This window comes from Oryctolagus cuniculus, chromosome 1 (assembly GCF_964237555.1).
Source record: "Oryctolagus cuniculus chromosome 1, mOryCun1.1, whole genome shotgun sequence".
Classification (NCBI taxonomy): Eukaryota; Metazoa; Chordata; class Mammalia; order Lagomorpha; family Leporidae; genus Oryctolagus; species Oryctolagus cuniculus.
In genome coordinates, this window is record NC_091432.1 from 182337646 (window position 1) to 182361485 (window position 23840).

At 46.0% G+C, this 23840-nt stretch overlaps 1 protein-coding gene across 7 annotated transcripts in view; it reads left to right on the top strand.

Moving 5' to 3' along the window:
* Positions 1-6602: 6602 nt before the first annotated feature.
* ACER2 (alkaline ceramidase 2) overlaps positions 6603-23840 on the top strand; it is a 49868-nt gene continuing 32630 nt past the window's right edge. The window contains exons 1-3 of one of the 7 annotated variants that reach the window (XM_070052817.1): positions 17112-17369; positions 19893-19945; positions 20302-20398. In XM_070052817.1, the coding sequence (XP_069908918.1) occupies positions 17262-17369; positions 19893-19945; positions 20302-20398 (258 nt within the window). In that variant the 5' untranslated portion in view covers positions 17112-17261. Of the gene's footprint in view, positions 6736-7478; positions 7573-8017; positions 8221-17111; positions 17465-19892; positions 19946-20301; positions 20399-23840 lie in introns of those variants that run through there. The other 6 variants (XM_070052809.1, XM_008254272.4, XM_070052853.1 and 3 more) reach the window with 6 other exon arrangements.

Consider the following 23840-nt stretch of genomic DNA (forward strand, 5'->3'; position numbering starts at 1 on the left):
ACTGAAAAGAAAAAAATGCACAACTAAACCCCTAATATAAATATACCAATTAGAAGAGAGTAGCTTGACAGATTAAAAGCATGACTCAACAATATACTGTCTATGAAAAACTCACTTCAGCTGTAGTGATACGGGCAGTTTAAAAGTAAAAAGTTGGAAAAAATGCAAGAATTAAAGGGAAGCAGTAATGGCTATATTAATATCAGATATAGAAGTAGACTCAGGACAAAATAATTACCAGAGACAGAAATATTACATAATGATAAAAGTGCCAATCCACCAGGAAGACATAGCAATCCTAAATCCTAATGTGAAGCAAAAACCGACAGAATTTAAAGAAAAAAAATAAACAAACCCGTAATTATTATTGGAGACTTCAATACTATCACTCAGCAATTGAAGTAGATTGTGAATCAGTGATGATATAGACAAACAAGACATCATAAATCAATAGGATAATTAAACTCAACAACAGCAGAACATTCTTTTCATGCATTCATGGAAAATATACCAAGATAAACCATATCCTGAGCCATAAATGAAATCACAGCAACTTTAAAACAATTTGAATCAAACTGAGCGTATTCTCTGACCACAGTGGAATCAAGTCAGAATGTAGAAACAGATGATAAAAATTCTACACTCTTAGAAATAATACAAACACGCTTCTAAATAATCCATGGTTAAACAGACACTTTTAGTGGAAATTAAAAAATACATTGATCTGGGGGCCCGTGCCGTGGTACACTAGGTTAATCCTCTGCCTGCGGTGCCAGCATCCCATATGGGCACTGGGTTCTAGTCCCAGTTGCTCCTCTTCCAGTCCTGCTCTCTGCTCTGGCCCAGGATAGCAGTGGAGGATGACCCAAGTGCTTGGGTCCCCGAACCTGCATGGGAGACCAGGAAGAAACTCTTGGCTCCTGGCTTCGGATCGGCATAGCTCCAGCCGTTGCGGCCATTTGGAGAGTGAACCAACAGAACGAAGACCTCTCTCTCCCTCTCTCTCTCTCTCTCTCTCACTGTCTGCAACTCTACCTGTCAAATAAATAAATCTAAAAAAAAAAATACATCGAACTGAATGAAAATGAATACACAAGTTATCAAAATTTGTGGGACATAACTAAAGCAATCTGAGAGGGAAGTTTATGGCACTAGTTATCTACATTAGAAAAGAGGAAGGATTTAGGCCAGCACCACGGCTCACTAGGCTAATCCTCCACCTGCGGCGCTGGCACCCCGGGTTCTAGTCCCCGTTGGGGCACCAGATTCTGTCCCGGTTGCTCCTCTTCCTGTCCAGCTCTCTGCTGTGGCCCGGGAGTGCAGTGGAGGATGGCCCAAGTGCTAGGGCCCTGCACCCGCATGGGAGACCAGGAGGAAGCACCTGGCTCCTAGCTTTGGATAGGCATAGCACGCCGGCCATAGCAGCCATTTGGGGGTGAACCAACGGAAAAGGAAGACTTTTCTCTCTGTCTCTCTCTCTCTCACTGTCTAACTCTGCCTGTCAAAAAAAAAAAAAAAAAAAAAAAAAAAAAGTAAGGATTTCAAATCAGTAATCCCAAATTTCCATTTCAAGAATCTATCAAAGGAAGAGCAAGTTAAACCCAAAGCAAACAAGATGAAGGAAATAATCAAGTTAAAAGCATAAATCAATGAAATTGAAAATGAAAAATAATAAATAATAATAGAAAAAAATCAATAAAACAAAGAGTTGATTCTCTGAAAAAGTCAGTATGAGTCAGAAATCGGGGCTGGCACTCTGATGCAGCAGGTTAAGCTACGCCATCTGCAGTGCCAGCAGAATATGGGTGCCAGTTCAAGTCCCGGCTGTTCCACTTCCAATCCAGATCCCTGGTGATGTATCTAGGAAAGCAGCAGAAGATGGCCTAAGTCTTTGGGTCCATCACTCATGTGAGAGACTCGATGAAGTTCTTGGCTTTAGCCTGGCCCAGCCCTGGCTTTTGCAGGTATTTGGGGAGTGAACCAGTAGATGGAAAATTATCTCTGTCCCATTCTCTGTAACTGTGACTTTCAAATAAATAAAATAATCTTTTTTTAAAAGATTTATTTATTTATTTGAAAGTCAGAGTTACACAGAGAGAGGAAAGGCAGAGAGAGGTCTTCCATCTGCTGGTTCACTCCCCAAATGGCTGCAATGGCCAGAGCTGAGCCGATCCGAAGTCAGGAGCCAGGAGCTTCTTCTGGGTCTCCCACACGGGTGCAGGGGCCCAAGGAGTTGGGCCATCTTCCACTGCTTTCCCAGACCATACATAGCACAGAGTTGGATTGGAAGAGGAGCAGCTGGGACTAGGACCGGCACCCATATGGGATGCCAATGCTTCAGGCTAGGGTGTTAACCCACGGCACCACAGCGCTGGCCCCAAATAAAAGAAACTTAAAAAAAATTTACAAGCTCAGAAAGACTAACAAACAAAAAAAATGATAGAAATTATCAAAATCAGAACTAAAATAGGGAATATCAGTACAGACATCAAAAGGAGTATGAAAGAGCGCTAGAAATTCTACACACATAGATTTGACAATTTAGGGAAAATGAACCAGTTCCATGGAAAAATGCAAAACCTCACAACCCCATATATCTTTTTCTTTTCTTTTCTTTTCTTTTCTTTTCTTTTCTTTTCTCTTTTTTTTAAGATTTGTTTATTTATTTTGAAAGGTAGAGTTACGGGGCAGGGGGAGAGAGAGAGAGAGAGAGAGAGAGAGAGAGAGAGAGAAACCTTCCATCTGTTGTCACTCCACAAATGACCTCAATGACCCAGGTCTGGGCCAGGCCAAAGCAAGGAGCCAGGAGTTTCATCCACTCTCTCACATGAGTACAGGGTCCCGGGAACTCAGGCCACCTTTCACTGCTTTCCCAGGCACATTACTAGGGAGCTGGATTGCAAATGCAGCAGCCAGTACACAAACTGGCTTAACCTGCTGTGCCACAGCGCTGGCTCCAAGATAGATAATTTGAATAATCCTGTGACTATTAAGGAAATCAAATTAATCATTTAAAAATCCCTAGAAAATAAATATTCACATCTAGATGTATTTTTGTCCATTTCCTGTGGTTATAATAGAGTGCCTGAGACTGGGTAAATTATAAGGAAAAGAGATTTCAAAATACAGTTTCTTACAGTTCTGGGGGCCTAGAACTTCCATATCAAGGGGTCAACATCCAACAAGGGCCTTCTTCTTGTGTTATTCCATGGCAAAAAGTGGAAGAGCAAGAGGGCACGGGAGAGTAAGTGTGCAAGGGAATGCAGAACTAGCTTTTTATAACAAGCCACCCTTTCTCTTTTTGCCTTATTGTTACAGTTTTTTTTTTAATTTTTGAGATAGCATATTGTGAGTTTACATTATAGTAAAAGGTATAATGCTCCACTAAATAAAGAGTTCAACAAACAAAAAGCAAAAAGATCACAGTTCAGCAGGAGCACAAGCAAGGGCCATAAACCATAATCATATGAAAAGATGTTGACTCACCACTATGCAGTAAACTTACAAGCCCATTCTCCTGATAACGAATCACTGTCACATGATGACATTAATCCATTCATGAGAGATGGATCCTCATGAGCAAATCACCTCTTGTTAGACCCCACTTCCAACACTTGCATTGAGGACTCATTTTCGAAAATATGAAACTTGGGGGTATATTCAAATCATCAAATGATTTCATTAGAGAATTTTAAATTTTTTTTTCTATTTTTGAAAGGCAGTTAGGCACTGGGCCGATCCGAAACCAGGAGCCAGGTGCTTCCTCCTGGTCTCCCATGCAGGTGCAGGGCCTAAGCACTTGGGCCATCCTCCACTGCACTCCCGGGCCACAGCAGAGAGCTGGCCTGGAAGAGGAGCAACCGGGACTAGAACCTGGCGCCCATATGGGATGCCGGCGCCGCAAGGCAGAGGATTAACCAAGTGAGCCATGGGTGCCGGCCCCCTCATTAGAGAATTTGACTACATATTTGAAGAGGAATTAACAGCAATTCTGACCCCTGTCTTCCAGAAAACAGCAGAGGAGGGAATACTTACTGAACACATAAATTTCATTTTATGAAGCTAGTATTATCCTTATATCAAAACCAGACAACAACAGCACAAAAAAGAAATTACAGACTAATACCCCTCATGAATATGGATTTTCAAAATACTCAGCAAAACATTAGTATGTAAAATCTATCAGTACATCTAAGGAATTACACAGCATGACCATGTGAGTTTTATTCCAGGGATGCAAAATTGTTTTAATATTAAAAAATTAATCCACGTAATCTACCATACACACAGGTAAGAAATGATCACATCACTCAGTGCTGAAATATTTTCTCACAGATTTTAACACTCATTTTTGATGAAAATTTTCAGGAAAATAAGAACAGAGGGAACTTCTTCAACTTTATGAAGGGCATCTACAACAATAACAAAAAACACCCTTCAGTTAATATTCTATTTAATGGTAATATACTGCATGCTTTTCCCTTATAATCAGAAATAAGGCAATGCTGTCTTCTGTCACCACTCATGACTGTTTGCTAAGATATCCCAAGGAATCTATAAACTCATAGAAGTAAAAGATGAATTCAGCAAGATTACAAAATACAAAAAATCAATTCTATTTCTATGTTTTAGCAATGAACATAGGAGCACTGAAATTCTAAATGGAATATCATTTAGAATCACTCGAGGAAAATGAAACTAGCAAAACATGTACAACACTTAAATGCTGAAAACTGTACATTGTTAATGAAAGAAATCAAAGAGCTAAGTTATCAGAGAGATATGTACCACATTCATGAATTAGAATTCTCGGCCGGCGCTGTGGCTCACTAGGTTAATCCTCCGCCTGTGGCGCCGGCACCCCGGGTTCTAGTCCTGGTTGGGGCGTCTGATTCTGTCCCTGTTGCTCCTCTTCCTGTCCAGCTCTCTGCTGTGGCCCGGGAGTGCAGTGGAGGATGGCACAAGTGCTTGGGCCCTGCACCTGCATGGGAGACCAGGAGGAGCACCTGGCTCCTGGCTTCAGATCGGTGCAACACACCATAGTGGCCACTTGGGGGGTTAAACCAACAGAAAAAGGAAGACCTTTCTTTCTGTCTCTCTCACTGTCTACCTCTGCCTGTCAAAAAAAAAAAAACAAAAAAAAAAACAAAAACAAAAACAAAAACAAAAACAAAAAAACCCAAAAAAAAACAAAAACCAAAAAAAAACCACCCCAAACATAGTGAAGATGTCAATACTTTACAAATTGGTATATGGGTGTGTGTGTATCTTTTTTTCTTTCTTTCTTTCTTTTTTTTTTTTTTTTTTTTTTTTTGACAGTTCACCTCGCTAAGATCTGAAGCCAGGAGCCAGGTGCTTCCTCCTGGTCTCCCATGCGGGTGCAGGGACCCAAGCACTTGGGCCATCCTCCGCTGCCTTCCCAGGCCACAGCAGAGAGCTGGACTGGAAGAGGGGCAACCGGGACAGAATCTGGTGCCCCAACCGGGACTAGAACCCGGGGTGCCTGCGCCGCAGGCGGAGGATTGGCCTAGTGAGCCACAGCACCGGCCCTGTATATCTTAATTATAAAAGTTCTAGGGTAGGGGCCAGAGTTGTGGCATAGCAGGTAAAGCTGCCACCTGCAGTGCCAGCATCTCATATGGGCACCAATTCGAGTCCCGGCTGCTCCACTTCTGTGCTAGCCCTCTGCTATGGCCTGGGAAGGCAGCAAAAGGTGGCCCAAGTCCTTGGGCCCCTGCACCCGTATGGGAGACCTGGAAGAAGCTCCTGGCTCCTGCCTTCAGATCGGCGCAGCTCCAGCCATTGTGGCCAATTGAGGAGTGAACCAGAGGGTGGAAGACCTCTCTCCCTCTCTCTCTCTGCCTTTGCCTCTCTGTAACTATTTGAAGTCAGAGTTACACAAAGAGAGAAGGAGAGGCAGAGAGAGAGAGAGAGAGAGAGAGAGAGAGGTCTTCCACCATCCTGTGGTTCACTCCCCAATTGGCCACAACGGCTGGAGCTGTGTGGATCCGAAACCAGGAGCTTCTTCTGGGTCTCCCACGTAGGTGCAGGGGCCCAAGGACTTGGGCCATCTTCTACTGCCTTCCCAGGCCATAGCAGAGAGCTGGTTCGGAAGTGGAGCATCCAGGACTCGAACCAGCGCCCATATGAGATGCTGGCACTGCAGGTGGCGGCTTTACCTGCTATGCCACAGTGCCGGCCCCATAAATAAATCTTTAAAAAAAAAAAAGTTCTAGGGTATTTGCAAGAACCTTTTCATGTTTCTGCATCCCTGGACATAACCGGTGCCAAGAATTTCTTTCCAATACAGGCTGTCTCTGGTTTGTAGTTCTCTCTGCAACTGTATCATTATTTTCATAGTTAACCAGTACTGCCTGCTCCTCTAGCTATCTGGTGGAACAAGCCACCAAGTGCCCAGGTATACATCTCCATTTCATCAGGCAAACAAATGGAACTGAAGGTACTCAGTTCTGATTCCAAATTCCCACTGATGCATTCTGATAAGTCAACTGTGTCAAGGCCCACTCCTGGGCCAGTGAATGTCAGCCGCAGAGTTGGGTCACAGTGTGTTACCATGGCTGTTCCTATGGCAATCATCGGAATGAAGTTAGGTGCCAGGGAGGGTGGGAGGTGGGCAGTTCCATAAAGAAGAAGGAGCATAAGGCCTCAGAAAAGGAGGGGATGCAGGATAGACAAAATAATACACATCTACTCTAAGCCATCCCTTCTCTCTAGGCAAGCCGAAAGATCTTGAGCTTTCAATTCCATGTCCTTTACCATCTAGTTCATTACTTTTTATTTTTTATTTATTGTTATTTACTTGAGAGAGAGAGAGAGTGAGAGCTCACATATGTTGATTCACTCCCCAAATGCCTGCAATGGCCGAAGCTGGGAGCCAGGAACTCAATCTGGTTCTCTTCTGTGGGTGACTGAGTCAATTACTCCATCTGTCACCACTGCCTCCTAGGATCTGCTTTAGCAGGAAGCTGGAATCAAGAGCTAGAGCCAAGCATTGAACTCAGGCCCTCTGAAAGAGGATTTGGTGTCTTAACCGCTAGGCTAAATGCCTACCCCTCTTTTTTTTTGCTTGTTTGTTTATTTTAAAGATTTATTTTTACTTGAAAGGGAGAATGACAGGGAGGGAGAGGCAAAGAAAGAGACCTCCCATCTGCTGGTTCACTCCCCAAATGGCCACAACAGATGGGGATGGGCCAAGCCAAAGCCAGGAGCCTGGAACTCCATCTGTGTCTCTCACTTGGATGTCAGGGGCCTAAGTGCTTGGGCCATCTTCAGCTGCTTTCCCAGGCTCATTAGCACGGAGCTGGATTGGAAGCCCAGCAGTCAGGAGTTGAACTGGTGCTCTAGCACTCTGATAAGTGATGTCTGAGTCACAGGTGGTAGCCTAACCCATTGTACTGCAATGCTGGCCCATGCCCCTTCTTTTGTATTTTAAAATCTGTTTGTGCTCAATCTTTTAGGCTTAAATTTGCTCAAGATGCTCCTATACTAAAATAATGTCCCATATCCCCTTCTTCAAGATCCTGTGCATCTATGGTCTTCCTTTTCCACCAGGTAAGTGTTATCTGTGCCTTATTCACACTTTACCACAGTCAGGCCTCCTCCCACTTCATGTCCTTCAATGCCACCTCCATTGCTCCAGGGTGTTTGTTGGTCACTATAAGGCTGAAGAGAAGGCAGAGTGAAGGGAACACGAAGCTTATAGGCCATTGTGACACAGCCCTGCCAGTAGCTATGACAGGCAGTCTCTAAAGTGCCAGTGCGGACTCCTTCACAGCCCAACCCAAGAGGGCCCTGGACTGTGGGCTGTGATACTGACTAGTTCCTGACCTTTCTGGTTTCCTGGTTCCAGAAAGTCTATGGCCACAGCACCATCTGGACCCACCCAGCTGCCCAGAGATTGTTTACCAAAGCCTCCCTGGTTTGCATGGGCCTTCTCATGAACAGAGTGGGTGGATGGCTTCTCAGCAGGGCTGTTTGCTCTTTGCTTCCTGGACAGGGGTAACTTCCAGTCGTGTGTGCTCTGGAATCAAGGGGAAAGGCAGCCGCAGCCACAGGCTGGACTAGAACTGCTTTTTCAAAGCTACCTGCTGCTGAAGGCCAAGCCCTGGGCTTTTGCTCACCTACTGGCGTTTCTGCTGTTCTCAGCTACAAGGGGGACTTGAAGAAGTGATCTACTTTGTGAAGTCCTTTGCTTCTTGGGTTTGTACATAATTTATTAAGGAAAAGTTTTAAATGTATACCAAGTGGAGAGACTAGTTTAATGTGTCTACCACTCAGTTTCATCAATTATCCATTGGGGCCAATATTGGTCTACTTATACTCTCAAACCAACACCCTCCCCCATTTTTTCAAAGCCAGTTTCAGATATTACACTTTATCGGTAAATATTTCAGTAAGTATCTCTGAGCAGCAACCCTCCTTTCTGAGCTTTGCTTTTGGTCGGGTTTGCAGTAAAGCTTATCTTAAGTTATAGTCCCGAGGCTGTAGAAACTGATTCAGGCAGGTAACCTTTGCAGTTGGGATATAAGAGTTCTGGTACCTTCCACCTTCCCCCATCCCTTCTGCAGTGAACTCCTTCTCTTATTCCCAAGCAGCTACAGATCTGATTTTCATCCCCCCCCCCTTTTTTAAAGATTAATTTATTTATTTGAAAGGCAGAGTTAGAGGCAGAGAGAGAGGTCTTCCTTCTGCTGGTTCACTACCCAAATGGCTGCAACAGCTGGAGCTGTGCCAATCCGAAGCCAGGGGACAGAAGCTTCTTCCAGGTCTCCCATGCAGGTGCAGGGGCCCAAGGACTTGGGCCATCTTCTGTTGCTTTTCCAGGGCATAGCAGAGAGCTGGATCAGAAGTGGTGCAGCTGGGACTCGAACCAGAGCCCATATGAGATGCTGGCACTGCAGGCTGTGGCTTTACCCGCTACACCACAGTGCCGGCCCCTAGTTTTCATTCTTATGGTTTTAACTTTTTTTAGAATGTCATTAAGCTAGAATTAGCCAGTGTGTAGCTTTTTAAACAACTATAATATTGTGACCACATCACCCTCAAATCAACAGTGACTCCCTAATAGGAAATATCCACAGCTAACATGTCCGCAATTATCCTAAAATTTTTTTTAAAAAAACTTAATATCTAAATAGGGTCTACAGTTTGCAACTTCTTGTTATAGCCTTCAAGTCTTTAATCTATACGTTCCCTCCTATCTTTTCTTTCATTGTATTTAAAAACATTGAGTTTGGGGACAGTGCTGTAGCGCAGTAGGTTAAAGCCCCAGCCTGAAGCGCAGGCATCCCATATGGGTGCCAGTTCAAGTCCCGGCTGCTCCACTTCTGATACAGCTCTCTGAGATTGCCTGGGAAAGCAGTAAAGATGGCCCAAGTCCTTGGGCCCCTGTACCCACGTGGGAGGCCAAGAAGAAGCTCTTGGCTCCTGGCTTCGGATCGGCTCAGCTCCAGCCATTTCAGCCATTTGGGGAGTGCACCAGTGGAAGGAAGACTCTCTCTTTGTCTCTACCTCTCTCTCTGTAACTTTATCTTTCAAATAAATAAAAATAAATTTAAAAAATCGAGTTATAGTTTCCCATAATTTGGATTTTTATCAATTGTATCTGCATATTGCCATCTTTTGTGTTCTCTATAGCCTTGCTACTAAATAAAATATGCTCCCAGAACCACCTGGGAGTTTGTTAGAAAGGCAGAATCTTGGACCCCACTGAAGACCTGCTGAATCAGAATCTGCATTTTTCACATTTAACAACATCCCCAGGAGATTCTGCTGCTGTATATTGGTGATGAGAGCTAGAGTCTGTTTTCTTTCTTTTATTATTATTATTATTTTTTTTTTGACAGGCAGAGTGGACAGTGAGAGAGAGAGAGACAGAGAGACAGATCTTCTATCTGCTGGTTCACTCCAAATGGCCACAGGGGCCAGGGTTGGTTCAGTTCAAAGCCAGGATCCTAGAATTCCATCTGGGTCTCCCATATGGATGGGAGGGGTGCAAGCACTTGGGTCATCATCTGCTTCTTTCCCAGCTGCATTAGCAGGGAACTGGATGGGAAGTGGAGCAGTCGAGACTCCAAATGATGCCCAAAAGGGATGCTGGCATTACAGGTGGTAGCTTAATATGCTGCCCCACAATACCAGCGCCTAGAGTCTGTTTTCTTAAAACATTATTTATTTTCTTAAAACATTATTTATTTGAGAGGGAGAAAAGGAGAGAGAGAGAGAGAGAGAGCGTTTTTTATGCACTGATTCACTCCCCCAAAGCCTGTAACAGCTGGAACTGGGCCTGGACCAAAACGGAATTTGGAAGTGTAATCAGCTATTCCATATGGATGCCAGAACCCCCATTACTTGACCTATCACTGCTGCCTCCCAGGGTGCACATTAGCAGAAAGCTGGGGTCGGGAACCAGAGCTGGCAAACCCAGGCACTCTGATACAGGATCAGGGTGTGCTGACCCCTCAGCTAAGCACCACTCAGAGCTAGACTCAATCTGGTTGGGTCCTGTTTTTATTTATTTATTTATTTTTATTTTGCAAGTCTGATGGTGGGGTTACATACCTTATTTTTCAGCCCTGGCCATCTCTTCTCCTCTGGCCTCTGACTGCTTATGTTCAGCCATGATTATGTCTCCTCATAACCCAAGCCTCTGGAAATGTTAAGCAAGGAGAAGCCCTCTACCTCTGTCCACTCTTGCCCCCATTGTTTTCCTACTATCTTATCTATCTTCATGATTCACACAGATTAATCCTGACCTGGCCTTCATCTCCTAACTTGCCTTTTCAGTTGCCAAGCCAATATCTCTTTCCAGATAGTCAGTCTATGTGTTTAACCCAACCACCTGGGGCCCATAGCAGCTTAATCTGCCACCTACAATGCTGGCAACCCTATGGCCACTGGTTCAAGACCCGGCTGCTCCACTTCCAATCCAGATCCCTGAGAAGGCAGTGTTTGAGACCCTGCACCCAGATGGGAGACCCAGAAGAAGCTCCTAGCTTCTGCCTGGCCCTGCCCTGGCCTTTGTGGCCGTTTGGGAATGAACCAGTCGATGGAGGATATCTCTCTCTCTCTCCTCCTCCCACCCTGATTCTGCCTTTCAAATAAATAAAATAAATCTTTAAAAAACAAAAACAAAAACCTGACCAGTGAAAACCCAAGTATTTTGCCTTCTATCTTGCCTTGTGGGTTAGTAGCCTGTTTTTGGATCACTCAGGCTTGACTGCTGGAAATTGTCTTCCATTTTGTCCCCCACCCCGTTTCATTGCCTGCCTTTTATTTCGTAGTTCAGCTTTATTAATTCTCCTTCTGTATTTTCTAGCCTTCTTTAGTTTGTGCCAGTACAAGAAACAATACCCCCAAATCTCAATGATTTACAACACCAAGTTTTATTTTTTGTTCCTGTTATATATTGGCTGTGAATTGTAGGCAATCTGATTTGCTCCAGGTATCCTCTTTATTCCAGGATCCAGGCTGAAGAACAGCCCCAATTTGGGATACACCAGATGGAAAAAAAGAAATGGCAAAGCCATGAATAGTTCCCAAAGACTGCTCAATTGTGGTGCAAATCAATTCCATGTGCATTCTTCAGTCTTAGTAAATGACGCATTGATAATACAATCTATCACAACTCCCACCGTACATCTCAACGTATTTCACTTTCCTTTAACCCATGACTCTCTCTCTCTCTCTTTTTTTTTTTTTTTAGATTTTATTTATTTATTTGACAGGTAGAGTTACAGACAATGAGAGAGAGAGACAGAGAGAAAGGTCTTCCTTTTCTGTTGGTTCACTCCCCAAATGGCCGCCATGGCCGGAACTATGCCGATCCGAAGCCAGGAACCAGGTGCCTCCTCCTGGTCTCCCATGCGGGTGCAGGCACCCAAGCACTTGGGCCATCCTCCACTGCCCTCCCGGGCCACAGCAGAGAGCTGGACTGGAAGAGGAGCAACCGGGACTAGAACCCGGCGTCCATATGGGATTCTGGCGCCACAGGCAGAGGATTAAGCAAGTGAGCCATGGAGCCAGCCCCTAACCCACGACTCTTAGCAAGGACATGGGCCCCCATATTTTATGTACACCTTTATTTTAGCAATCATCATTTTGTTCTTCAGCGGTTTCTTTGTGTGCCTTAATAAGACTAAGCTCCATGAGACCAAGAATAATCTTTTGTTGCTTTCTATGTTATTCAACACTTAATATGGGACTTTGTACAAAGTAGATGTTTAAATTTGCTAGTTATGTCTTCTTTGCAAGTTACAGTTTGTTAACCTAATGACATTTTCACTTTCCAAAAGCACCAGTCAAAACACACTCAACCAGTTGCATGCCCTTCAGGCCTAGGCAGAGCTTCCATTTCCTACCGGAATCCACTTAATTTTAGTGTACACCTAGTCTTAACCTTGTTTGTGGTTTTCCGGTGCAGATTAGAGAAAGGAAAAGAGGCACTTCTACCTAGAGGTCGACTGACAACAGCAGGAAGTGGCTGTTGAGGGCCTGTTGGGAAGCAAGTAGAAGGGACCTGATTCAGGCCAGCACCGCGGCTCAATAGGCTAATCCTCTGCCTGTGGCGCTGGCACACCAGGTTCTAGTCCCAGTTCTAGTCCCGGTTGGGGCACTGGATTCTGTTCCGGTTGCCCCTCTTCCAGGCCAGCTCTCTGCTATGGCCCGGGAGTGCAGTGGAGGATGGCCCAAGTGCTTGGGCCCTGCACCCCATGGGAGACCAGGAGAAGCACCTGGCTCCTGGCTTTGGAACAGTGCAATGCGCCAGCCGCAGCGGCCATTGGAGGGTGAACCAATGGCAAAAGGAAGACCTTTCTCTCTGTCTCTATCTCACTGTCAAAAAAAAAAAAAAAAAAAAAGGACCTGATTCAAACACAGACACCTTCTGGGGTGGGATCTGCTTCCCACAGGTCTCTCCTACAATTCTGAGCCTGAGAATTCCTGGGATTAAAAGCAAAACCAAAAAAACACACATGCTTGCTGTGTTGCCATTTCCTTGGAAGCTGAGGGGGTAGAGGCAGACTCTGAGCCTCTGGATTCCTTCTTTTGGGCTCTTCTCATCCTTTCCAGTCTGGACATGGAGTTGGTTCTGTGGGCAGCAGAGTATACAATTCACAGTGAATTTTTGCCCACCACACACTAACTAAAACCGTGGTTCTCAAACTTGAGCATTGTTCAGAATCGCCTGAGGGCTTGTTCAACCAGAGCTTGCTCTGCTCCACCCAGAAGTTTCTAAATCCACCACCGGTCTGACTGGTGGACCACACAATTTACATTTCTGAAGTTTCCATGTGATGTGGAAGCTGGTCTGGCCTTGACAATGACCCTCAAACAAGACCACAGTGAAAAACTCTGGCCGAACAGCAGAACACAGAAAAGTTCATCTTTGATCAGGTAATTCTCGCTTCATTTACTCAGGTGCCTGCATTTCTTTCTTTTTCCCAATGAAGACATTGAGACTTGATCATTTCCACCTAGGGAACCAGTTGAGCTGGATATTTATTATCAGATATTTACTTAGGCCAAGTAAACATTGCTAAACATCTTGTAAAAATGGAAGAGGTTGGCATTCTTCCTTGCAAGGGCTGCTCCCCCAAACCTGCTTTCTCATGGGTCTGTATCACTGACTCATATCAAGACCAAAAGTGCCAGAAGCAAACTCCTCATTAGAGTTCAGCTGTGCTCTGTCTTCTATCTCCACACCCCACCCCTCCACTAACAAACTCTGTTTACAATAGATATTGGAATTTCTTATTAAACACTTTGAGTGGTTACTCAGGCATCATACCATCCATATAAATCAATTTCAAAATTAATACCTAACAATTTAACAATGTTAAATTACAAAGGTTCTATTTAACCTAAAGTGTTGACAATGGGGAGTTGGAGAAAACATCAGACAGATGTCTATAGTCAGAAGAGCCAAGCTAGTGTCTTTGGAGGAATCGAATTTGCTTCTCCATGGCTTCAGCACTGTCTCTGTGCAGTTGTAATTAGAAAGAACCAGGGTAGTGGACCTTGATTTTGAACCAGAATTGCCACTACCTATAGGAGTTCCCGTGGAAGATGAAAAAACAAACAAAACAAACCCATCACTCCCTCAGTGAGTCTTGGAGAGAAGGATGAATTACAACCAGCCAATTTCATATTTCCACTGATCTGAACACATTGTTTTGCATTGTAACAGCTCCAAAATCCTGACGCATCAGAATTTTATGATCACAGCTGGCTTGGCCCTGGTTGTGGTATGGTGTGACTACCTGTACATGCACCAACTTGGTGGTTATTCTTGGTGGACCACCTGGAAAAGAAACATGCTGCCTGCTGTCTGATACCTTCCACTATACCTTAAACTAAGACCAAGGAAGTCTCAGCATCGAAACTTGTAGGTGTCAGTAACTCGTAAGAAAATGTGCATTACCAGATGTGGTGATTAAAGACCCAGGATACTTCTGTGTGAAACACACAGGCAGGCATCAGTAACTATGAGTTGAAAATGATTCAGAAGAATAGAGATTCTGAATGTGAAGGAATGATAGGAATGCCCTAACTGATGTTTGCTGATGCTTTCCTTTTTCTATGTACATAAGAGGCATGTATGATAGTATATGTCTAAAAGCACTCATTCAGGGCCAGCATGTGGATTTATTATTTAATTGCAAGGCAGAGTTACAGAGAGGCAGAGAGAGAGAGAGAGAGAGAGAGAGTGTGTGTATTCTTCCATCCACTGGTTCACTCCCCAGATGGCCACAACAGCTGGAGCTGTGCCGATCTGAAGCCAGGAGCCAGGAGCCAGGAGCCAGGAGCCAGGAGCTTCTTCTGGGTCTCCCATGCAGATGCAGGGGCCCAAGCACTTGGGCCATCTTCCACTTCTTTCCCAGGCCATAGCAGAGAGCTGGATTGGAAGAGGAGCAGCTGGGTCTTGAACAAGAACCCATATGGGATGCCAGCATTGCAGGTGGCAGCTTTACCCACTACACCACAGTGCCAGCCCCTGCTCCACTTCTGATCCAGCTTCCTAATGATACATCTGGGAAGGCAGTAGAATATGGTTCAATATTTTGACCCCAGTCACTCATGTGGGAGACTCAGAATTCCAAGCTCCTGGCTTCACAACCACTGAGGCTATTTGGTGAGTGAACCAGCGGATGGAAGAACGATCTCTCTCTCTCTCTCTCTCTCTCTCTCTCTCTCTCTCTCTCCCTCCCTCCTTCTCCATAACTATGCTTTTCAAATAAATAAATATTAAAGAAAATAATAAAAACATGCATTCAATAAGCATTTTAAAATTCTAACTGATGAAAAAACATAACTAGTTTAATTGAGAATATCTTTTAAACTGCAACTGTCAACCTTTTTGGTCTGAAGACTTCCTTTGTACTTCAGGAAATTATTGAGGATCCTAAATGACTTTTGTTTGTGAGGTGCTATCAATATTTACCACAATAAAAATTTGAAGTAGGGGCTGGCATTGGGGAGCAGCGGATCAAGCGGTATACTGCAATGATAGCATCCTATATCAGAGTCCTGGTTAGAGTCCCTGCTGCTCTGCATTCCATCCAGCTCCCTGCTAACGCATCTGGGAAAGCAACAGATGATGGCTCAAGTACTTGGACTCCTGCCACCCATGTGGAAGATGTGGATGGAGTTCCAGGTTGCTGGCTTCAGCCTGGTCCAGCCTCAGCTGTTGTAACCATTTAGGGAGTGAACCAGCAGAGGAAGATTCTCTCCATGTCTCTCCCTCTCTCTGTCACTTTGCCTTTCAAATAAATCTTAAAAAGAAGAAATTTAGAGGCTGGTGATGTGGTGTAGCTGGTAAAGCCTCCACCTGCAATGCTGGCATCCCATGTGGGTGCCGGTTCGAGTCCTGGCTGCTTCATTTCCGATCCAGCTCTCTGCTATGGCCTGGGAAAGCAGTAGAAGATGGCTCAAGTGCTTGGGCCCCTGCACCCAGGTGGGAGACCTGGAGGAAGCTCCTGGCTCCTGACTTCAGATGGGCACAGCTCCAGCTGTTGTGACCATCTGAGGGAGTGAACCAATGGATGGATGGAAGACTTCTCTCTCTCTCTCTCTCTCTCTCTCTCTCTCTCTACCTCTGCCTCTCTGTAACTTTGCCTTTCAAATAAATAATCTTTTAAAAAAGAAGAAATTTAAAGTGAGATTTTTAAATGCTGAAGTATACACAAGCACATATTCCATCAGCTGTTACATTTGCTGTCACAGAGCCTCTGGAAACCTGATGTACACTGGCACATAAATTTACATTGTTAACAGGAAAAGAGTTTTGGCCTTGTGGACCCCCAGAAAGGTGCATACCACTTGAGCCCGAGCAAGGATATCCTAAGGACAGTCAGCACGGATGACTGCCTGAGGCCTCTTCTGCCACTGCCAAGGAGATGCTTTACATGTGTCACGATCTCTTGCACTTTGGATATCCTGGAGCTGTCTCACTGCCACCCTGCATCCATTCCCTGCAGGGTAGCTGAAGTTTGACCCCATGACTAAGCTCCTACATCGAAGATTAGATGAAAGCCTGATGCCAGAGTCTAGGGGCACTGAGGGTAGGAATGGTCTCGAAATTACACCCGTGGGGAGTGGGTGGTCCAGACTGTGTGGAGGTATAAGGGGGAGAAGGAGGTCGCTGAGCTTGCCCTCGCATCCCAGATCTTCCTAACCCCAGCGACTGCAGCGGGGACAGTCGTGTTGGGTCAAGCAGTCCCCTCTCCGCCTCGGATGAACCCAAGATATTTCTATGGCTTGAACACTGGCGTCCCACGTGTGGCAAAGCCCTATCGCTGCAACCTCCAAAGGAGTCTGGGTCCTCCTGGGTTTTTTCTTACTTTAAATTTTTCCCAGAGAGGGCTCTGGTTTTCTTTGCACAATCTGGGGGTCTCCTGTGAGTCGGCGCCAGGAGGTAAGCGAGGCCAGGTCCCACGGCCTTTGCTGGTGAGTCTGGGAGAACCCGGTTCCCGCCTTCTCGAACTCCCCGGCCTCTCCTCCCCTGCGGATCCTGCCCCCAGGGTGGGCGTGGCTCCCTTGGGGGCGGGGCCGGGGAGGGGTCCGCGGGCGGGTCACGTCCAGCAGGCGGGGCGGAGCGCGGGCAAGCAGGCCGGCGGGGGAGGCGCCACATCCGGAGGCCGGCGCGTACTGCATAAAGCCGCCGCAGCCGCGGGTTGCCGCTGGCTGCAGCTCTGGGCTCTTCTCACTTGCAGGAGCAGCTGCTCCAATGCCCCAGAGCGGCCATGGGCGCCCCGCACTGGTGGGACCAGCTGCGGGCTGGCAGCTCGGAGGTGGACTGGTGCGAGGACAACTACACCATCGTGCCTGCCATCGCCGAGTTCTACAACACGGTGCGGGTCGCGGGAGCGGGGATGGCAGGCGGGCCGCCGGGAGGGGCTGTCCCCGTGCGTCGCGGCGCTTGGAAGCGGGACGTGGGTCTTTGCGTGTACGTGGGTCATTCTCTCTCCAGGACTAGAGTCGATCCACGCCCCTCCTTTGCTCGCTGCCTCTTTTTCCATCGGCCCTCTGCTGTCTCTATTTCGTACCTTGGCGCTCATCCTCGTCCGCCTGTCAGTTCCTTCTTGATGGCCCTATTGTCTTGTTTGGTCCCCACCCGTTCGGAAGCCCGGGGTCCTTGTCAGCGTTACCTTCCCAGTAAGGGTCCGTTGGGGGTGGTAGACCAGCCGGGACAACTCCCTTCCCCTCTGGGATGTCTTTGGCGTGACGCACTTGGGGCGCATTGTGCGTTTTTGCCCTGAATACCTGCTCTGGGAGTATGGGGAACTGGGAAGTCCCTGGCAGGTCGCAGGGGCGGGGCTCGCTCACACTAGGCTGATTTGCCCACCCCAAGGATACCGAGGTAGTCATGGAGTTCTGTTTGTCCAGAATCAAGTTCATTACTGCTAGTCCTTTTTTTCTTACCTTTGTTTTCTCATCTCCCATCAGCCCCAACGTCTATCTCCCCAAGGCTGTGTTTTCTCTGTCTTAAATCTGCGGCACTGAACGGGAGGAAAGCCTGGGAGTGATAACGCGCGGGTTTTCTGGACTTGCCAGGTCCTTAGAAACTGGCAAGCAGGAACTTCCCTGCTGCGGAATCCTGCGTGCTTTCAGTCTTTATGGGAGGGTAAAGTTGCTTTGGGAAGAGGAAATGCCTCTCCTCCCTGTGCGGGTAACTCACAGTTCTGGAACCCTGTGTAGACTTTGCTGGGTCATTTCTGTGGCTTATCTTTTCACTGCCCAAACACGGAAAACAGGAACTTCTGGTTTGCGTCATTGTGAATTTGAGGTTGTTACTTAGGATTTTCCCCCTTGGATTTGCGGAGGAGAAGGTCTTTGGAAGGAGTCAGGTACTTGTTGTCTAGAAGGATCTCAGATCATCTACTTCCCCTTCTTTTGTTCATTCAATGAGAAAACGGGGCCCCAGAGGAGGAGTCTGTCAGGCCCACGTTCCTGGCAAGGCTGGGATCACCACTCAATGGTCTTGACCCTCCTTTCCCTCAGAAATCCACGGAGGCCCTCCCGCTTCTGTTTTATGATCAGGTTAGCTCCTCAAGAAAAGCTGGCCCTCTGCAGTCTGTGGAGGCCGTGAAAGATGCAGTTAGTGGAACCGGGTACGTTTGACCCAGTGTGCAGCCTCAGAGAGCGTGCTATTAGGTACAGACAGGTGCACACAGAGGGCTGGAGCAGGGCTGGGTACTTGCAGCAAGGAGAAGCACCAGCGGTGCCTCAGTTTCTCCATTTGTATATGGTAGAGGCCATGAGATACTAAGGATTTCACCAGAGTTAAAGAAGAAATGACAGTTTGGTGACAGGTTCTTACCCACGCAGCAAGGTGCTTCTCTGTGGAGTCTGAGACCCTCCGGGAGGATCAGCCTTGTTATTTGGGCCAAAAAGAGCTAGCCTGTAGCTGCTGTCAGCCTGCCGTTAAAAGCCCGGGAGCTGTCGGAGGGGAAGAATTTGTCTTGTCTTTAGTTTTAATCTACTCCCATCGGAGCTATTATATAGTAAGTGCCAAGTCTCTTTCAGAAATGAACGGCTGGTCTTCAGCTGCAGTGTGTGCTCAGAGCCTGGCTGGCCGGGACAGCCTTGCTCCTGGGAATACTGGTAAACCACAGAATTTGCTCTGACCACACTGAGAGCTGGAGGTCTCAGGGAAGCAGTTGGTGGCCTCACTTTGTTGAATGTGGATCCAAAGAATTTGGCAAATTTCCTCCTCTCTGTTCCCATGGCCTTGCTTATCTTCTGAAGCTTATCACAGGACGTGCCAGTGTTTCTGTTGCTCCTCTATTAAGGAAGCGGGTGATAAAATCTCCTTCAATCTTAACACAAGGCATCAGGGCAAATTATCCATGATATAAGAAACTGATAATATCAATTTTAAGAGAAAGTAAAAGGAATTGACTATGTTAGATCAAGAGGTGACAGGGAAAGTGATCTAGAACCTTCTTACTGGATCTCAGGGTAGCACATCACTACTGCAACTTCAGTTACTTCTGGCTGCCCTTCCTTGTTGAGAGTTGAAGATGTGCTGGGTACTTTGTATTCATTCAGGCAGTGGCTGTTGTTTATTACAGCCATTTGTTAAAGGAGGAAATTGGGACTTAGATGGTTTTTATATCTCGCTGAGGTCAAGAAAATGGCAGAACGTGAATTAGAACTTGGTCCATTGGACTCTACCAAGATAGTTCTTTTGAAACACAAATGCTACTAACTACCTTTGGTTTATTTGTTTGGCATAGTATAGGTATTTCTTATTCAGTCATTCTTTAGCTTACAACTACTTTACTGGAGTAATTTTGTCTATAGGATAAAACTCGTGATGTTTGCTATGAAAAAAAATTTGTTTAGCTTTTTGTTATTGTTGTTTGTTTCAGGTAATAGCACAATCCTGCTTAAAAAAATTCAGAATATGTAGTTATAAAGTGAAAAATATCCTTTTTTCTGTATCTTTCCAGACATTTTCTAGGCATATAAAGAGCATATGTATTTGTGTGTGCATATGTAATAATTGTGTACAGTGCATACACAACACACTTGAAGATTTTTTTCAACCCAGCTGAGATACTACTATACAAGTCCTTCTGCAGTTTAATCTTTTCATGTAATGTTTTGGAGGTAGTCCTATATTGGCTTGTACAGATTTGCCTTCCTTTTCACAATGCCTATACAGTACTCCGTGTAGTGGATTGGCCATACCTTATCTTCCCAGTCAATCCCTTATTGATGGATGTTTGCAGCAGTACCTCTGTTGTGGTTTACGTTTTGGTTTCTTAATGGAGATGCAATTGATGTCCTCATCCATGCATCTGGGTGTGCTTTTGCACGTGCTAACTGGAGAAGGGGGATTGCTACGTCAGGACAGTGTTCAGTTCAAATGCTGGTAAGTATTGCTAAATGGCCCACCAAGCAGAGTACACTGATTTAACTACCACAGACAATGTTTGGGTGTACAGAGCATTTTGCTTTTGAGCTTTGCAAATCTCTGTTGCTGCAAATCTTGTCATCATTCTTTGCTTCAGCCAAGTCCAAATATCTCTTCCAAGAACATGTCATTTCCTTTCACAGCCTTTTACTTCTGCACATTTTGTACTGTTTCTTTTTACATACAAGTTTTACTGAATTGTGTTCCTTTTTATGTTTCACATTTTGAGGCCCGAGCCACATAGACCTAACAGCTCTGGAGCGAGGGTCTGCCTTTTAACCACCAGGCTTGCCCTTTGGAGACTCTGTGTGATGATTGGCTCACGGGAGCAGAAAGAAATAAACTGGTGGTGAAAAGAGTCTTGAAGTAAAACATACATGTAAAATCAGTTCATGATCTGTTACCTCTGCCTCCAGTCAAGACAAGGAAAATGATGGCAGGACGTTTGGTGTATCCGTTAAGAGGCTGCTTGGAGTGCCTGGTTTCAATCCTGACCGTGCTTTTAATTCCAGCTTCCTGCTAACACACACCCCTAGGAAGTAGCAGGATGGTTCAAATAGGAGCCACCATGTAGGGTCTAGACCTAGATGGAGTTCTGGCCTCCTGGCTTTGATCCAGACCAGCCACACCTATTGCAGGCATTTTGGGGAGTAAATCAGTGAGTGGAAGATTTGGCTCTGTCTCTGCTTTTCAAATATAATAAAGACTTAAAAAAAAGATTGAGGAAAGTAGAGCTCTCTTTATATGACAAAGTCCATGTCCCACTATTTGTAGGGTTGAATCTGTGTGAGTATTTACTGGGCAATTACTATGTGCTTGTCACAGAGGCTAGGTCTGTGTGAGTCATTGGGGTGTTCAGGGCCAAATAGCAGTATGTATAGGAACTCTGCATGGGGTCAGTGCACTATGGGCAAGGGGTGGGGGCGTTTGCCAGGCTTCTGAGTGACCAGTCTTTTTCTGGGCTTTTACCTGAGACTTTTCTGATTTTAAAACAAAGTTCCACACTTGGAGAGCCCGTTCAGTCCCAGGTGAAGCAGGACAGTTGGTCACCTCAGAAGTGAGAATGTACCACTGGAATGAAGAGTTAGGGGTCAGCGTCCCTTTAATACATACCCAGTCTACCACAAGGTCTCGTCTGGTTCTGAGCCTACTGTTGAGAAAGTTCGCAGTCTGTTCTGTCAGTTTTCAGCATCTTGCTGGGAGAGTGCATGTCAGATGCATCAGGATGAGATTGTAGTGTCTGTGAGATTATTTTGGAGCAAATATTACACAGGAATTCGTAGAATGAGGAATTTCCAAAGGAAATAATTAATACATTTTGAAATTGTGGTTTCCTTTTAATTGAACAACAACAACAACAACCCTATAGGCATTTAGCAAACTGATTCTTCCAAGGATAATTCAACAGAAGGCCTTAAAAAACACCCCTCTGCTGAATGATTGTGCAACTTCAGTGACCACCTCCCCAGTTGGATTTGTCAGAGATGTAGCTTTTGAGTCTTTTTTTTTTTTAAGATTTATTTTATTTATTTGAAAGATAGAGTTACAGAAAGAGGTAGAGATAGAGAGAGAAGTCTTCCATCTGCTGGTTCACTCCCCAGATGGCCACAATGGCTGGAGCTGCACCGATCTGAAGTCAGGAGCCAGGAGCTTCCTCTGGGTCTCCCACATGGGTGCAGGGGCCCATGGGCCATGTTCTACTGCTTTCCCAGGCCATAGCAGAGAGCTGGATTGGAAGTGGAGCAGCTGGGACCAGAACTGGCACTCATATGGGATGCAGGTGCTGCAGGCCAGGGCTTTAATCCGCTGTGCCTCAGCGATAGCCCTCATTCATTTGCTTTTTGTTCCTTCCTCTTTTTGCCTTAGGAGAGTCTCCCTTTAATTTGATCTTTCATTTCTCTATGTTGATGTTTTTAAAAAACATGGTGGAGACCAGCAGGCCTTGGTTGATGGGCTATGCAGAAGCAATAGCTTGCTCTCAGGGATTTTGGGGAGCATATGTCAAAATAGTGCTCTGAACTGGGGCTGCTTTTTTTTTTTTTTTTTTTTTTTTGGACAGATAGAATTAGACAGTGAGAGAGAGAGACAGAGAGAAAGGTCTTCCTTCCGTTGGTTCACCCCCCAAATGGCCACTATGGCCAGCACTACGCCAATCCGAAGCCAGGAGCCAGGTGCTTCTCCTGGTCTCCCATGCGGGTGCAAGGCCCAAGCACTTGGGCCATCCTCCACTGCCCCCCTGGGCCACAGCAGAGAGATGGACTGGAAGAGGAGCAACCGGGACTAGAACCCAGCACCCATATGGGATGCTGGCGCCACAAGCGGAGGATTAACCAAGTGAACCAGGGCGCCAGCCCTGAACTGGTGTGTAGGGATTAGTCCCTAGCTTGCTAAATGCCAGTTTTGCTTGCTTGCCTGCCTGCTGTATAGGCCTCATCTTGGGCCATTAAGGAGGCAGGCCAGGTCCTTGAGAATAAAGAAAGTAAGCTCGCCTGGAATGTATGACCTTCTGTACCCACCAGCTCCCCTGGAATTTATGGCCCGATGCTTCCCGCCAGTGCCTCCCCATGCCATTTCCTTTGTGTGGCCTTCCCGCCACATAACCTATATAGTCTTTATGTTTAAATGAAACAATGAACATGTTAGGTCCCAATACCTTGCCATATAGAGAGTAAGAAGGTAACCTACGTAGGAGATGACCTGCACCCTTGTAAGTGTGAGGCTATAAAAACCTCTCTTATGCAAACGAGGGGGCCTTTTGCCTGTGCACTGCTAAAGGGCTGTGTGTCGGTAGGGGGTCCCAGCTGGCTGGTAACAAATAAACCTCTGCTTTTGCATCTGCGACTGTGCCTTGTGCCCAGGGACTTGGGTCATCCTCCACTGCCTTTCCAGGTGCATCAGCAGGGAGCTGGATCGAAAGTGGAGCAGCTGGGACTTGAACTGGCACCCATATGGGATGCTGGTGCTCCAGGCTGGGGCTTTAACCTACCTCGCCACAGTGTTGGCCCCCTCCCCCACTTTTTTTTTTTAAGATTTATTTTATTAAAGGTGACTTTCAAAAGTGGAATTAAGGGAAATTTGGGGCTTGCTTGTGGTGTAGCAGGTAAAGCCACTGCCTATGACACTGATATCTTATAAGGGCATTAGTTGGAGTCCTGGCTGCCCCACTTCCCATCCAGCTCTCTGCTAATGCATCTGGGAAAGCAGGGAAAGATGGTCCAAATCCTTGGCCCCCTGCACCAAGTGGGAGACCCAGAAGAAGCTCCTGGCTCCTGGCTTCGGATTGCCCCAGCTCTGGCCATTGCAGCCATTTGCAGAGTGAGCCAACGGATGAAAGACCTCTCTCTGTCTCTATCCACGCACCCCCCCACCCGTAACTGTGCCTTTCAAATAAATAAGTAAA